The sequence below is a fragment of the Lynx rufus genome, unplaced genomic scaffold (genome assembly GCF_022079265.1).
Source record: "Lynx rufus isolate CCGP_SWC_20201006 ecotype Redwood Valley unplaced genomic scaffold, mLynRuf1.p SCAF_1, whole genome shotgun sequence".
In the NCBI taxonomy this organism is placed as follows: domain Eukaryota; kingdom Metazoa; phylum Chordata; class Mammalia; order Carnivora; family Felidae; genus Lynx; species Lynx rufus.
The window spans coordinates 11,547,218-11,562,127 of NW_025814823.1; the positions used below are offsets into that span (position 1 = coordinate 11,547,218).

Below are 14,910 nucleotides of genomic sequence, written 5' to 3' on the forward strand. Positions count from 1 at the left end.
ACAATAATGTAAATGTCTCTTGAAATCATCTGACCTATGAGTCACGATGGGTGTGAGAATGTATGTGGTATTTGTGTGCTTAAATATTTCTAACGAAAAGCTGATTTGATGATGTTTTATATATTAGTGCATCATTATCTAGGCTGCATTTTGTCTTTTTATCAGATGTCTTCTCCCAATAGTGAGATGAATTACCAGAGTCCTTTATCACTTTGTAAGCCGAAAGCAAAGTCTGTGCCCACACCTGGATCAGCCCAAATGACTTCAAAGTCTTGTTATAAAGGGGAGAGAGAGCTGGATGACCCGAAAACCTGCAAGAAGAGAAAAGCCTTAGATTTTTTGAGTAGACTGCCTTTACCTCCACCTGTTAGTCCCATTTGTACATTTGTTTCTCCAGCTGCACAGAAGGCATTTCAGCCACCACGGAGTTGTGGCACCAAATATGAAACACCTATAAAGAAAAGAGAGTTGAATTCCCCTCAGATGACTCCACTGAAATTTAATGACACTTCCCTTGTGGAAAGTGATTCAATAGCTGACGAAGAACTTGCATTGATCAACACTCAAGCCCTTTTGTCTGGTTCGGCAGGAGAAGATCAACTTATGTCTCTCAATGACTCCCCTAGGACTGCTCCCACGAGCTCAAAAGATTATGTCAGGCCGAAAAGGTATCCTACTGCCTCTGGGATCCGAGACTGCGAGAACCCCCAGGCCAGCACCGAAGGATGGGAGCCTGACGTGCAGGACACAGATACAGTAAAAAGGTCATCTATGAGACTGCAAAGGCGACAACAGCAAACATGACGATAAGTCAGTTACTGACTCAGCCTCTCCAGTTTGTAAAAAATACAGCTTCAAACTGCACATCAGTGTTCGCATAATGAGAAAAATAGTTTCTAATTTCCCTGGGTGCCTGTCTATCACAGGAATGCTTTTTGCCTGCCTCTGTGCTTTGATTTGTTACCGATCTTAAAATTGACTGGATATTTATTAACTAATCAAGAAAAAAAATCTCCCTTAAATCTTTATGACTGAATTTCATCACTGGACTTGACCAAGTATTATTTTACAAAGTAACTTTTTCTTTAAATTGTGTCCTTAATTAAATGAAACTAGGTTCGTAAGTACAGTTATTTTGACTCCTGTAATTCTTTTTAGTTCCTATTTTAGATGGTTTGGTTTAGTTTTGTTTCTCGGAGATAGCCCACTGTGACCCAGTTTTCCCTAACAAACGTGTTGATTCTCTTATAGTTCTATCCTGATTAAACGTCAGGAAGAGAAAGATGCAACAGTGCGGTTTTCTAAGACCCATTCTTCAACCCTAAGTCAGCATAACTACAAGAAAAACAGAATCCCCAATGTAATTCCTTTTTATGATTCCACTGTGATCTCTGAAATTATTTTAATTAAAAATTCAAGTACTTTAAATCAGATTTCATAGTGTTAATGTTTTTGTAACAAAGTGATCATCTGCAACTTCAGAGAAAACTGTTCTTTCAAATTGGCAGATTCTACCCACTTTATTTTTAGCCCTGTCACAGGACTCAGCAGTACTTCCTTTAAACCTGGTTTTCTCTAACCACCAAGGCAGACAGTAATAGTTCAATATAAGAGGATATTCTCGTTTGTGACTTTCTTATGCTTAATGGAGAAAAGAGAATGCACTTCCAACCAGGAGCCGATAGCATGGAAAAGCTCTGAAATCAGGTCTTTTACCATGCCTTAAGTTTATATAAAATATCCTGTTTTCAAATCTAATTAGAAACGCATTTCAAAGCCAAGAATAAATCTTTTAAAAAGCAATTTTTTCTTTCATAACTGTGATCCATGATTTTTCGCTCCTCTAAAAATTAACATAACAATAATCCATTCTGCAGTTCTTTTTAACTCAAGTGTTCTGCCAGTCTTGTTAATACATGATTTAAATTTTGTTCGTAAAACAATTTGGTCTTCCCATCCTAATCATTTTCCAAGTGATCCACTCTAGAACAGGGAATAAAACTGGAGTCTCAGGTGAACAAAAAAGAATTAGAAGAATCTAACCTGAACTGCTACTACGTCCTCTATTCTTCCTTACCGTTTAGACCACACATTATAGAGAGATCTCATGCACACACTCCTTTTTTACACATTGTAAAAAATATAGGAAGCTATATAAGCAAAATATGAAGCTTAAGTATATGCAGATATTATCCCCTAAGAAGTGACAATGATTACAAAGTCAAGAATGTACACCATAGGATTAGGGATAATGGTAAAAGCAGTTTGTGTTACTCAACAATTACTTAACGAGACCCTATCTTGTATGTAAAGCACTATGCCGGCTCTGTGAACAATACAAACGTTAATAATACAAAACTACAGGTTAAAGTTGAGTGTTCAAAAAATTACATAAATCAGGAAACTTGGGAACTGAGAGAAAAAATAAATCACTTCTAGCTGGGACAAAGTTGGCAGCATTTAATCAATTATGTTTATGCTTCCAAACCAAGTATTTCAGGAGTCATCCAGGGGTAAAAAGAGACAAACAGGGAAATTACTCTCCTGAGCTCTTTAAAAGCTCTGGATCTAAACCTGGGGCCATATCAGAGTGGTTACTCAGACAAGGTGAATAAAAAGCCATAAGATGTCAATAGTGTCAGGTATTAAAATGCTAAAGTAATAGTCTTTCCAATGTATGCAGATCAAATAATTTATATAAGCATGTAAAATGCAAGGTTGCTTTTGTCTTTATGTCTCCTATTTACTAAAGAAGACTGGTAAATAAGTTTATGATATAGAAAAACTGGTTCTTAATAGGGTAGAATTCTATGGAATTTAGGCAATTAATTTTTTTATATCATTAAAGCAGTCTAGATTCAATGACAAATTCATATAAAGCAATACCATAGATAATTTTTAATAACCATAAAAGCACCATTATATAGGACACTTAAAATAATATTTCACAGAACATTATAAAGAAGCTGTTGGCCAACAAGAAATAAAGCATACATCCTACGTGATCTTATCTATCATGGTCTCACACCAAATTAATCTGATTCTAACCTGTGGAGACTTGATTTGGAATCATAAATTCAGTATTGGTTTAAGAGGGACATCCCAGAGTTGTGGTAGAACTTTATTGTCTTAATGCCACATAAATCGCCAAGACTGCTCATCTTGCAATGAGCACGACTTTTACGTACCCCTATATGATTTATATCTTGGGATGCTTAATTCTTGTGTTCCCAAACATTTGGGCAGCCAACTGATTATGCACATGTCTAAAAACTGCTTAATTTTTTCCTCTTAAAAACTGGTGTTTTATAAAGTCAGGCTTCTTTAATTTCCACTATTGGCACAACAGCCAAAAAGTTCATCAGGTTTAATCCTATTCGATACAGTGGTAGTTAAAACACAAGATGTGGCTTAAATAATGACACTGGTTTTCCTCAGTAGCTTTTAGAGCTATCAAGAAGGATCCAAAAAACTTTTTAACAATGACACATCACGAGAATAAAGGGATAATTTCCCAAAGAGTCTACTTTGAAGGACGATATTCCCTTAGATGTATGCTCTCTAGCATATGCATTTTAGAGGAAAACCACTCTCATCGTGACAGCCACACATCTCACATTTTTTGGATACACGGCTTATCAAAGTAGCAATGGCACTAACATTTTCCTGTCTCCCACTTCTCCCCCACCTTTCCAACCTTCCTGATGGAGATGGGTTTTCTGGAAAAATAGATTACTTCAGAGGAAGTGGTACTGAAGCTTCTGTATATTGAACTTATGTGACTGGGTACGTTTTCAGGGTTCCGTTTCCAATTGGTTCCCTAGAGAAAGTGACTTTGTTTAATCAAATCCGAATTCCAGCATCAGACCATGCATAGAGGATCACTTTTAACAAGTGCTTGTTGAAAATGAATATAATGACTTCTGCTGAAAAACTTTCAGGTCCGACTATTTACACGGGAATTAGAGCTCTGGCTAAAACTGAACAAAGAATAAATACCAAAAGTTGCGGTAAAAAGTGATTTAGGAAAATTGTGAATGCCTGTACGATAGGCCTCTAATATCCATGGTGACAGCCGCCTCTTCTGTTAAAGGAGCTCTCGTTTGTGAAGCCCCCATGAGCCCTCCGGGTGGGAAACTCCGCGCAGGGATTCCAGTATCCTGCGCCGTCGGAAGGTGATGGGTTATTCCTGTCCTGGTTTCTGTTCATTCTGCTTGGCTTTTCCGCATGAAGCACACTGTGAAAGGTAACATCGTGTTCATACCGTTCCTTCATCCGGTGTATTTTTTCTCTTGGGACTCCATGAATGTTCCTTCTACATGAGAAAAAATGCAAACATGTGCTTAAGGCAGTATATTCAAAAGGAGTTACAAGTCCTGCGTCATTACATAGATATGCACTCCCTGGTCTCAGGATTTAACTCTCACTAAAGCATAACATCTCTTTAAGGAGTTATCTTTCAGGCTCCACTCCTGTTTTTTTGTGCTGCTCTAAGGCTAAACTAGAGTTTCGGAAACGCTTTGTTTTTGGAACTCTCAATTTCATGCTTCAAGGTATAAAAGAACACCATGAGATCTACTTATTATATTTTTGCCTGTTAATCATGCATATATCTATAATCCATTTATGTCAGTCCGAGACACTTCTAGATGCTAATTAATCTTAAATTCAAGCGGGCCTCAGAATCAACTGGGGATATAGTTCGAAATGCAATTACCAGAGATTCCCACTGTGGCATGGGGCCCATGAACTAGGATTTTAACAATCACCTCAGGCAACTGTGATGGGCGTGGGCCACAGACCGATTTTGGAAGCACTATCTCCTTGTAACTATAGGATAAATCAGTCTTATTCCTAAAAAGTAAATTCTGATCTCACTGGTTTCTTTAAATCATTGACATCATCAAATAACACAGATAGTAAATATCAGAACCCATGCACTCAATCAACAAGTTAGTATTATTTGGACATTTATTGCTTTATAAATTAGAAGCAGCATCTAGACCCTAAGTGAACCACAGACTGTTGAACGTTTAAAGATCTTTATTGAGCCTCAATGCAAAAACGCCACTGACATGTGCAATCCCATGCAGAGAAAAGTGCTTTCAAACGTTCATTAATGAAGAAGCATTTTAGCAGAAAGTTAAATGTGTCCTTTAAAAGGACCTAGTCCAAGCCAAAGTGTAGCGTTTAGCAGTATATTAGAAAACTGACCCAAAACTAAAGTCTTCACATTAATAAATCCAAAGTGATCAATTTCCAAGAATTACCATTTCTGGCCTGAAAACTACCATGTCCATTTCCAGCCTGAAAAGATTCTTTTGTTCGGTCTGAAATACCTGAAAACAGCAGGATACATAATGAGGAACTAGAAAAACAAAGAAGTACCTTGCTAACTCTTGAACGTTGAATTTCCAGCGAGTGTCAGGTTCTCGGAATATAACTTCATAGTTATTTTCAAGTGCCTGATTTTTCAAAAGTACATAAAACATTGAAGACATGGTATGTATGTTTGGGAATGTTTATGCTGCCATTTAACATTTACTACAAATCTTTTCTAAGATTCCTTTTGTTTTACCAGTAATCCAAGGCCTTAGTTTATCTTACAAGTACCGTTGGTTCATTTCCATACTTAGCCACTCTCAGATTATATTATGGTTCCCAATGATAAGTTTTGGTCAATTTTATCTACTATGTAGGAAAATGATAAAGGTTCTTTGTTTGAGGACGTTTTTAAAAATAGATAGCTGAACTAAGTTTTAAATATCCTGCCCACATGTATGAGAAATGAATTCAGTGGCTTCTCAAAGTCCCTTATAGGATTATCACCGAGTTTTCTTCCGCCAAATGCCTTGTCCCATTCCTCATGCCTCAGTTAGAAAGTGAGGGTGCCCTAGGAACAGAGCTTATGAAATAAAAATGATTTCCCAACACTCTTTACAAACTCCTCCTGCCAAGAAGGGGCTTTCCCTGCTATGCAATACAGTCCAGCCCAAAGCACCGTGCCCCGCGATACTTGGGTTTACAGTTTGCATATAAACATCCAAATAATCTTTGCATTCATAAACTGGCTACTCCTTTCTCATCTCAAAATCTGAACTCTGTTGTCACTATCGTTTATTGTGTTACAAAATACAGAATGAAAACAGCTAAGTAAAAAGATTTCCTCTTCATTCTTGAGATTGAGATGGACCCTTCTCATTAGAAAAGGATTCAGATATCCTAGATGGAAAATACCTAAATTCAGGATCTTAGTAATAGCTGTGGGTGGCTTAAAAAGATTGCACATTCCAGATAATAAAAAATAAGATGTCTTTCCTTAAGCCACTCTCCCACGACTCTTGGTTTTGAGTTGTGCCTTAATTAACTTGACTACTCATGTCCCCTTTCATTTCTCTGCCAAGTGGACTCTTGGTCCATGAACTGAAGTAACGACAAAATTGATGTTCATTCCTTCCTACATTCACCCAAAGTCCCACAGGCTGGGCCTAAATAAACCAGATGGATGTACAATTAGAGAAAAGCACACCTGCGTGTAAGCTCTTTTGCCCCCGGATTAAAAAGAAGCCATGAATAGATGCCACGAGCCCAGTTTCTTAGAGATACTCACTTTACCGTTAGACAAGTGGGGATTATGTATGACAAAATTAGACTACTCATCTGTCGTCTTCTTGCCCTGTGTGTTTCAGAATCTTTTCTCCTATCTATATGCCCAATAGGGAATGAAAACTTATGACCAGAAAAGGTGAAATATGTCTGAAAACAGATCATAATTTAAAATACAAACATAGTTTTATTCCTCTTACTTTTCTATTCTGACAGTAGAGAGCTGAGTTATCTTTGTTTGCATATTTATATTTGTATACTAGTATCTTAATAGGGTTACAGTGTTAACCCTAAATATGTTTTAAAACCAAAAAAAAAAAGGTCACCCCAGAACTCTCATGTGGCAACACTAAACAGTACTGAAATCCCTGCCTGCCAAAGACAGTGTCCTATCAATATAACCTACAACTCGGCTAGCAGCACTGCCCACCCCAATATTTCTCTGCAAGCTTCAGACGGTGCCCCTGTGTATAGATGTCTCTTCTTTGGAAAGCAAGACAGAAAATCAAGACAGAAAAACCATCAAGAATTCGGACCAAGGAGTGTTTACAAATGTACCCTGAGGGGATATTAGCATCTTAGCAAGTTTCAGCCACTGAACAACAGAGAAACACTAAAATAAAACCTGTTTACCTGCTCTCTGAGAGAACTACTATTAATAAAGATGAGATCATGGCAGATCGGAAAAAGAGGAAAGAACAAATGGTTCAATTTTCTCACAAAATTTCCAGAACTGAAAAATCAGAATGATGCTGTTTCCTACCATGACTGCATAGGGCTTCATTTCCCAGGCGTGGAGGTTGGTATTATCAATAATAATGGGGGATATGCCATTCCTCATTGCTTTTCTGGCTGCAACACAATGTTATATAACAGTGAGCAACATGCAACAATCAGAAGGGCGAGCGTACTCCATATTTTGTTATTTTTATTACAGGATGTCCTCATTACACAACTTTAGTGCCATCTATTTCAGAACCCATTATCAATAATTTTCCTTTTCCTGGAATCTAGGGAGGTTGTGCTCTGGCATTCTGTTTGGGGGGAAAAATGGCAGAACTTTTACTACACTCCTTCCATAAAACTTATTCTATGTGCACAATAGGATTTCCCGGGAATTTGGAAAGGAATTTGTCACCTCTTTTCTGGTTCCATTCATGTGCTTCCTCCAGGAAGTCAGGATTGAACTCATAGGCACCATCTTCCCTGAAGAAAAAATCATCCGTGCTGAAAATCAGAGCCCTGGGAAAGTCGTGTTGCAATTGTCTAGAAAGTGGGGAAATAAGAGATTACTTTATGACTAGGCACAGTCATCCTAGAAATTATTACCTTCCACCTCTAACATTCAGTGGTTTATAATTATGAGTCCACCAGGTTGTGCGTTGTTGAAATTCAACGCAAGAAGAGAGATGCTTGCTATTCATAGGAGGCGGGAGAAAACCGAGAGGCGGCTGTGTGTGCAGCACAACTCCTAAAACTCAGAAGTGTGGCCACCACATTGACTTCTGCTGCACCAAATGATTCTAGACACAACTCTGGAGGTTAAGGAGAAGGCATGATGACAGTGGGCACTAGTCCTCACCGCCGTTGCACAGTGGTGTACCAGTACCCCCCACAGACCTGCCCTCGCGTGCCATGCCCCAGTGCCACAGCCCTCCCTTCCCCGAAAGGCTCTCCCCTGTCCTGGGTCCCATCTCCCTGGGGCTCTGTTCTCTGTGAGGACGCATCTGAGAAACTAGTTCTTGCTGAGGTATGATATAGACAAAAGTGATGTATGTGTGTGCGTGTGCATGTGTGTGCACCACCCCTATTAAGGTAACATTTACATTTCACAGTGACCTAAACCAAATGAAAAACAGCACACCAGGAGAAGGAAAGAGGTAGACCCAGCATTCCCCATGCTTTCTTAAATCTCTATCACACTTCTCTAAATATGAAAATATCACAGAAAAAAGGGAAAACCATCGTGGAGTGTCCCCTTTAAAACAAACAAACAAACAAAAAAAAGCATACTAAATTCTGCACAAAATCGAAGAGATGTTTCCACTTGAAATCCTTATTCAGACAATTTGGTAGTGGAGGCGGGGGGGTGCATATTATGGTAGGTAGTAACTGGGTAAATCTCTGAGCCTCCTCTCTCCTCATCTGCACAAATCAAGGATGATTTCACCTATCTTGCTAGGTTATGACACTGAGCTAATAATGTGCAGAAACAGCAGATGCGTCACCTGACACAATGAGTGTTGGTTTCTTCCCTTTTTCCCTGCAGCACCAAAACAAATTTAACAGGCAAACAGAACATATGACAAAATGGATACACTCAGAACAAAGAAAGAGAAAAAAAAAAGAATAAAAAAGGAGAAAGGTTGGAGGAAAAAAGATTGGAGAATGACAAGAACAGGAAATGCAAAGAGAAAAGTCGAGCTGTGTAACTGTGTGTGTTTCTTCTCCACGAGAAGAGTTATCTTTAATCAGGAAAGAACAGAATGAGCATAAGGCACCGGAGCCCAGATCATAAATAAGGTCCCGGGTTGTTCTGAAAAGCTTGGGTTCAATTCTTGACTCTACGATATCCAGTCATGTCACCTATCTCTCTAAACTGTTTTCCCGACTGAAAACCACAGATAAATAGTCACTACTTATGAAACAGGAGTTTCTAGTAAGGCTCAAATGAGATATGAGAAAACATTTTGCAAGTGGTAAAGCACTTTTACAAATGTAAAGTACTGTTATTTTACCAATAATTATAACACAGGAGATCAAATTTACCGACCCAAACTGTTTATATGCCACAGTAATAAAATGCACTGGAGTGCATATGTAATCTCGGAATTACTGCGAGTGAATTAGTATTGCAGTGAATGGAAGAGATGAAGAAACCAAAATAAAGCAAATGCCTCAATTTTCAAGAATGAGTGAACACATTCCAGAAACAGTAAATAAACATTTCTGTCAGAATTCTTCAGAAGGCTTGATCACATTCAAAAAGAAAGCAGCACAGGGGCTCCTGGGTGGGGCTCAGTCGGTTGAGCTTCCCGCTCTTGACTTCCACTCGGGTCCTGATCTCACGGTTCATGACGAGCCCTGCATGGGGATCTGCGCTGACAGCATGCAGCCTGCTTGGGATTCTCTCTCTCTGCCCCTCTCCAGCCTCTCTCAAAAATAAATAAACTTAAAAAAAAAAGGCAGCATAGGTAGCTGATGGGCCGAGTTGGTAAACAGGGATATTCGTTGGACACCATGTTACATTTTGATTTAAATAGGAATCTGATGGTCTCTTGCTAGCCTTGTGGAAAAACGTAGACAAGAAGTTATAATGTTTTTTAATACCCAGAGGATATTAGATAACTCTCCAACTCATTAAACATTTATTGAGCATTTAACATATGCCAAGTACTGGGTGAAGTGTTAAGGTATGATAATAAAATAAAATAGCTGCTTTCAAGGAATTCACAGCCTAGCCAAGGGGCCAGCTGACCTACAGATGAAGCACAAGGGAAGTCAGGGGCGGGAACAAGATCGGACAGGGAAGCATGAAGGAGATGATATCTGACTTGGATCTTGAGACATGAGAAAACGCTGTCGCTTGGGGAACGGGTTAAAAGCACAAGGGGTAAGGGGCGCCTGGGTGGCTCAGTCGGTTAAGTGTCCGACTTCCACTCAGGTCATGATCTCGCGGTTTGTGAGTTCGAGCCCCACGTCGGGCTCTGTGCTGACAGCTCAGAGCCCGGAGCCTGCTTCGGATTCTGTGTCTCCCCCTCTCTCTGCCCCTCTCCCACTTGCACTCTGTCTCTCTCTGTCTCTCCCTCAAAAATAAACACTAAAAAGCACAAGAGGTAAGAGGAGGAAGCTAATGCTTTAGGGCTTGTTACGAGAAAGGAGCTCTAGGGATAAACAAGAATGAAAACACTAAGGATTAAAAGTGGCAAATCATATTTGAAGCATTTCTCCACTCTGAATGCTATGCAATTTAAAGAGAAATTTGGCAAGCTGGAATATGTCTGCAGAAAAGTGACCAGGTATCAGATGAGCAAAGATCATCAAAAGAATGTGCAGTGTTTAAACTGGGGGCAGGGTGTAGATGGGGGGGGGTTGTAGATTTGTATGATCTTCCTGAATAGTCATTCCTTCAGAAACTTGTTTTATCTTCACCTGAATGTTAAATTAGCACCGGCAGGTACAGTAGCATCTGGAACCTGCAGGACAATGAACACTCTCCTAGCTAAACAAAGAACTGATTAAGTAGACAAATCTTGAGATTCCCAAACTTAGGTGGAAGCAATAAATACCATTCCATCAGCTTCAGCAGTGATCAGGACAATGCATCAGCTCTAGCTTTCTGTATGGTGGTCAGGAGCCTCATGCATTGGGGAAATTGAGAGAATGAAAACAAAAGAAAAGGAAAAAAATAGAAAGACAATTACTTCCACAGAACCTTCAACTCCACAGCTCAAAGTCCCCCCTCAAATTCACTTAAAATGAAAACTATGAGAGAAACTCAGGTACTAATCTTGATTTCACAACTTATCACTCTTCTGTGTAATTCTTTCTTTAATCATAAACACCCATGGAAACATATTCAGGTGTCTATTAGTCACTCACTCACTCACTGACAAAGTCCAATATTACTATGTAATTTTGAGTTGGACCCCAACTTTCATATGTAAATTTTCCAACATGCAAAAGTAGACAGAATACAATCGTTCCCCCAGTACCCATGACCCAGGGTCAACAATTATCATAGCCAATCTCATTTCATTTGCTTCATACTTCATTTCACCAAATGTCCCATCAGTCTTCATATTGCCCTGATTGTCTCCTAAATGCATCCCTAGGACTCATTTGTTTGAAGCAAGAGCCAAACAAGATCCACACATTGTATTTGGATGCCAAATCCCTCACATATCCCTATTCCATCACTTTTCTCTCTCCTTTTTATTTTCACCTGAATTATTCCCCACAATCCCTCATATTTAGAAGATGTTCAAACCTTTAGAAATGAGTTGAAAGAATAATTCAATGAACACTGCTTACCCTTCACCTACAGTCACCAGTTGTTAACATTTTGCCTCATTTCTCACATATGAATTTTTGATGAACCATTTGAAAATTAAGTTGCAGGCATCGTGACACTTTCTTCCTAAAATCTTTGTCAAGTATCTCCTATGGATAAGAACATTCTCCTACATAACTACAATAACATTATCACATCTAGAAAATGAACACTAATTTATAATAGCTAATGTCAATTGAATTTTTAAATTTAAAAATTTTAAATTTCCCTGATGGTCCCAATAACATCTTTCATAGGGTCACGTACTGCATTTGGTTATTATGTTTGTGTCATTTAATCTAGAACTGTCCTTGTGACTTCTTTGGTTTCCCTTTTTGAAGAGTCCAGATCAGTTGGCTTAAGTACACCCCACATTCTATGTTATTTTGATGATTTCCTCATGATTAGATCCAGGTTACACACTTTTAGAAGGAAAGTACAGAGGTAATGTTTGTGTACTGCTTTTTGCACGTAATAACAGTTTGTACCGTCGTGTTCAATTTGGTCACGTGGCTTCTAAAAGGTGATGTCAGCCAGATGTCTCCACCCTAAAGAAACAAGGTTTCTCTTGCACTATATGTAATGGCAGGACAGGGATGATGGGAGTGGGCGTGAAGCTGTCAGACCCCAGGTAAGGATCCTGTTGCCCACCAGCCTTTTGCCCAGTGATCTTCACATTCGTTGCTGACCACGCCTGAACCAAGTATTACATCAGGAACTGCAGAATGTTGATTTTTCTCATTATGTAATTTCTTCTACATTTACTTTGTGGCATTGTCTTGTAAAGAGGAACTTTCTCTCCCCTTTTAGTAATCTTTAACATCCTTATTCTTTATGATGTTCAAATTGTCCCATATTTGGCCACGAGGTATCCCTTCAAGTTGGCCCCTGTGTCTTATATATGCCCCTTTGTCTATACAACCTTAAAAATACCGCTTTTCCCTTCTAATTAGCAAAGACATACATATTCACTGCAGAATATTTTTAAACAGAAAACTGCAAAAAAGGGGAGGTTTCTATGTTCCCCCATCTAAAAATAATTATTAACATTTTGACCTTCTTTCCAGGAAATAGAAAGATAGGTAGCTGGGTGAGTAGATAAGTCGGTAGGTAGATAGGTGATAGAATTTTGTATCTGATGTTTTGTTACATAAAAATAGAAACATAATATAGAGCATACCAAATTTTCACCAAATTTACTTCCAAAGCTATTATTTCCCAACTCATGAAATACAGTTCTATGACATTATTTTTAATGACTATGACACAAATATTGATATGGATATACCAGAATTTACTTCACTAATGCCCTACAGTTAGGCATTTATTTTGCCCCCAACTTCTTTGATTATCAGCAAGATTTTGTGTTTTCTAATTATTTAGAGGTACTCTTTTATGAACTGCATTTTCATGTCCTTAGTTAATAAATGTCATCTGTTTCTTACTGAATATGTAATCTTTTTAATTTTGTTTATGATAAACCCTGACATAAAAGTCTGAATTTCTAGAAATTTTTCTAGGCACGTGTATCCATCTTTCATTTTCTACTTTCTGCTCTTGATGATACATTTACATCAACCTTTCCCACTCCAAGTTCATGTAAATATTCATCTTTGTTCTATTACATTTTATTCCCCAGTTCATCTAAAATTTTATTTTGCTATCATGTATTGGTTAAGCATCTAACTAGATTCTTTTTTCCACGTGGAAAACCAGTCATCCCAAATCCATTAACGGAATAATTTGCCAATTCCCCACTGTTTTGAAATACTTTCTTTATATATAAGTGATAACAAATAATGAGGCCTGTTATTGGACTTCCTATTTTTTCCACTAAGGTTGATGTGTAAATTCTTCATTGTCTTCTTTTCCGGTATCTTTTTTTTTATTATATTCAGTAGTTGTGAATTTCTCCTTTATACGATTTATATTTTTATATTCTCATTTTGTTGCAGACACATTTCTGAACACTACCACATAAAAGGACTTTCTTCTGTAAGCTCTACACCCAACACGGGGCTCAAACCGACCCAAGCAGCAAGAGCCACATGCTCTACTGAGCCAGCCAGGCGCCCCAAAGATCTCCGTTTGTTGATGTCTTTGATTCTTCTCATGGTGGGCTAAAATTGGTTGTTCCAATAAATTTTCTTTTCTCTTCAAGAGTGCTGAGTACTAAACAAGGAGCTTGACATATATCATCTCTCCTGAACCTTTATAACAGTCTTATGAACTAAATAATATTTTCTCTAGTTTTTAGATAAAGAAACTAAGTGTTCAAGACGTTAAATAACTGGTCCAGGTTTACACAGCTTGGATGCTGTGCTGCCTAAATTTTACCTCAGGTCTACACAGAGTTCAGATACATGGGTGTTAGATACTTTGCCAGCTCTTGTGGCTCTAAGAAAGACCTTCTATTGTCTTTACACATCAGCAGTTTGGCTTGATGAGAATTACTGGATTACAGTCTTTTCCCACAGATGTTTATAGTTCACATATGTTTTAGCTAGAAATGAGTTTAACTGGGGCACCTGGGTGGCTCAATTGTTTGAGCGTCCGACTTCGGCTCGGGTCACGATCTCACGGCAGGTCTGTGAGTCGGAGCCCTGCGTCAGGCTCTGTGCTGCCAGAGTCTGGAGCCTGCTTCAGATTCTTGTCTGCCCCTCCCCGGCTCGCTCGCTTGCTCTCTCTCTCTCAAAAATAAACAAACAAACGTTAAAAAAAAGAAAGTGGCACGCTGCCACACCCAACAAAAAGTAATTAAGGAAATTCAGGTAGTTAATTAACAGCTTTTGCAACAGTCTTACCAGGTTATGTCTAAGTACTGGGTTTATATTTTTATCATTTTTGTTCAGGTCGTCAGCTCAGAAATATGTGTGCTATTATACCTGTAATCGTTGCTTTGGTTATATTTATTATGGTTTTATTTATATTTATTCTCACATTTGTCTTCTATATTACTCTTTGATTTTCTGTATTGTGATTCTATTCACCTCCATCTCAGACTTTAAAAATCCAACATTTTCTTTGGATACTTTTTAAAAAGTAGATCTCATTTAGCTCGTTTTTAATTTTTTTCTGCTTCCTTGCCAACTCCCTTCATGTTTCATACCTATTATTATTTTTGTATCTCACACCATGGAGAGAAATTTTCAAGAAAAAACAAACTATAAATATATAGAAAAGGAAAAAATAATAATATAACAAGTATCTGTATACATACCATCTGGAGCTGATAATTGTTAACATTTTCT

At 38.3% G+C, this 14,910-nt stretch overlaps 3 protein-coding genes across 3 annotated transcripts in view; 1 reads left to right on the forward strand and 2 right to left on the reverse strand.

The window, feature by feature from the left end:
* BRCA2 (BRCA2 DNA repair associated) overlaps positions 1 to 1,129 on the forward strand; it is a 59,518-nt gene extending 58,389 nt beyond the window's left edge. Inside the window, exon 26 of the mRNA XM_047078674.1 lies at positions 166 to 1,129. Coding sequence (XP_046934630.1) covers positions 166 to 804 — 639 coding nt within the window. The 3' untranslated portion in view covers positions 805 to 1,129. The remainder of the gene's footprint in view (positions 1 to 165) is intronic.
* A 256-nt stretch (positions 1,130 to 1,385) lies between these two features.
* The window catches only part of N4BP2L1 (NEDD4 binding protein 2 like 1), a 32,825-nt gene continuing 19,300 nt past the window's right edge, over positions 1,386 to 14,910 (reverse strand). The window contains 4 exon segments of the mRNA XM_047078687.1: positions 1,386 to 4,315; positions 5,389 to 5,465; positions 7,370 to 7,458; positions 7,745 to 7,872. Of these exon segments, the coding sequence (XP_046934643.1) occupies positions 4,057 to 4,315; positions 5,389 to 5,465; positions 7,370 to 7,458; positions 7,745 to 7,872 (553 nt within the window). The 3' untranslated portion in view covers positions 1,386 to 4,056.
* The window catches only part of N4BP2L2 (NEDD4 binding protein 2 like 2), a 107,356-nt gene continuing 100,256 nt past the window's right edge, over positions 7,811 to 14,910 (reverse strand). Inside the window, exon 10 of the mRNA XM_047078612.1 lies at positions 7,811 to 7,872. The gene's annotated coding sequence lies outside the window, so the exon portion shown is untranslated. The remainder of the gene's footprint in view (positions 7,873 to 14,910) is intronic.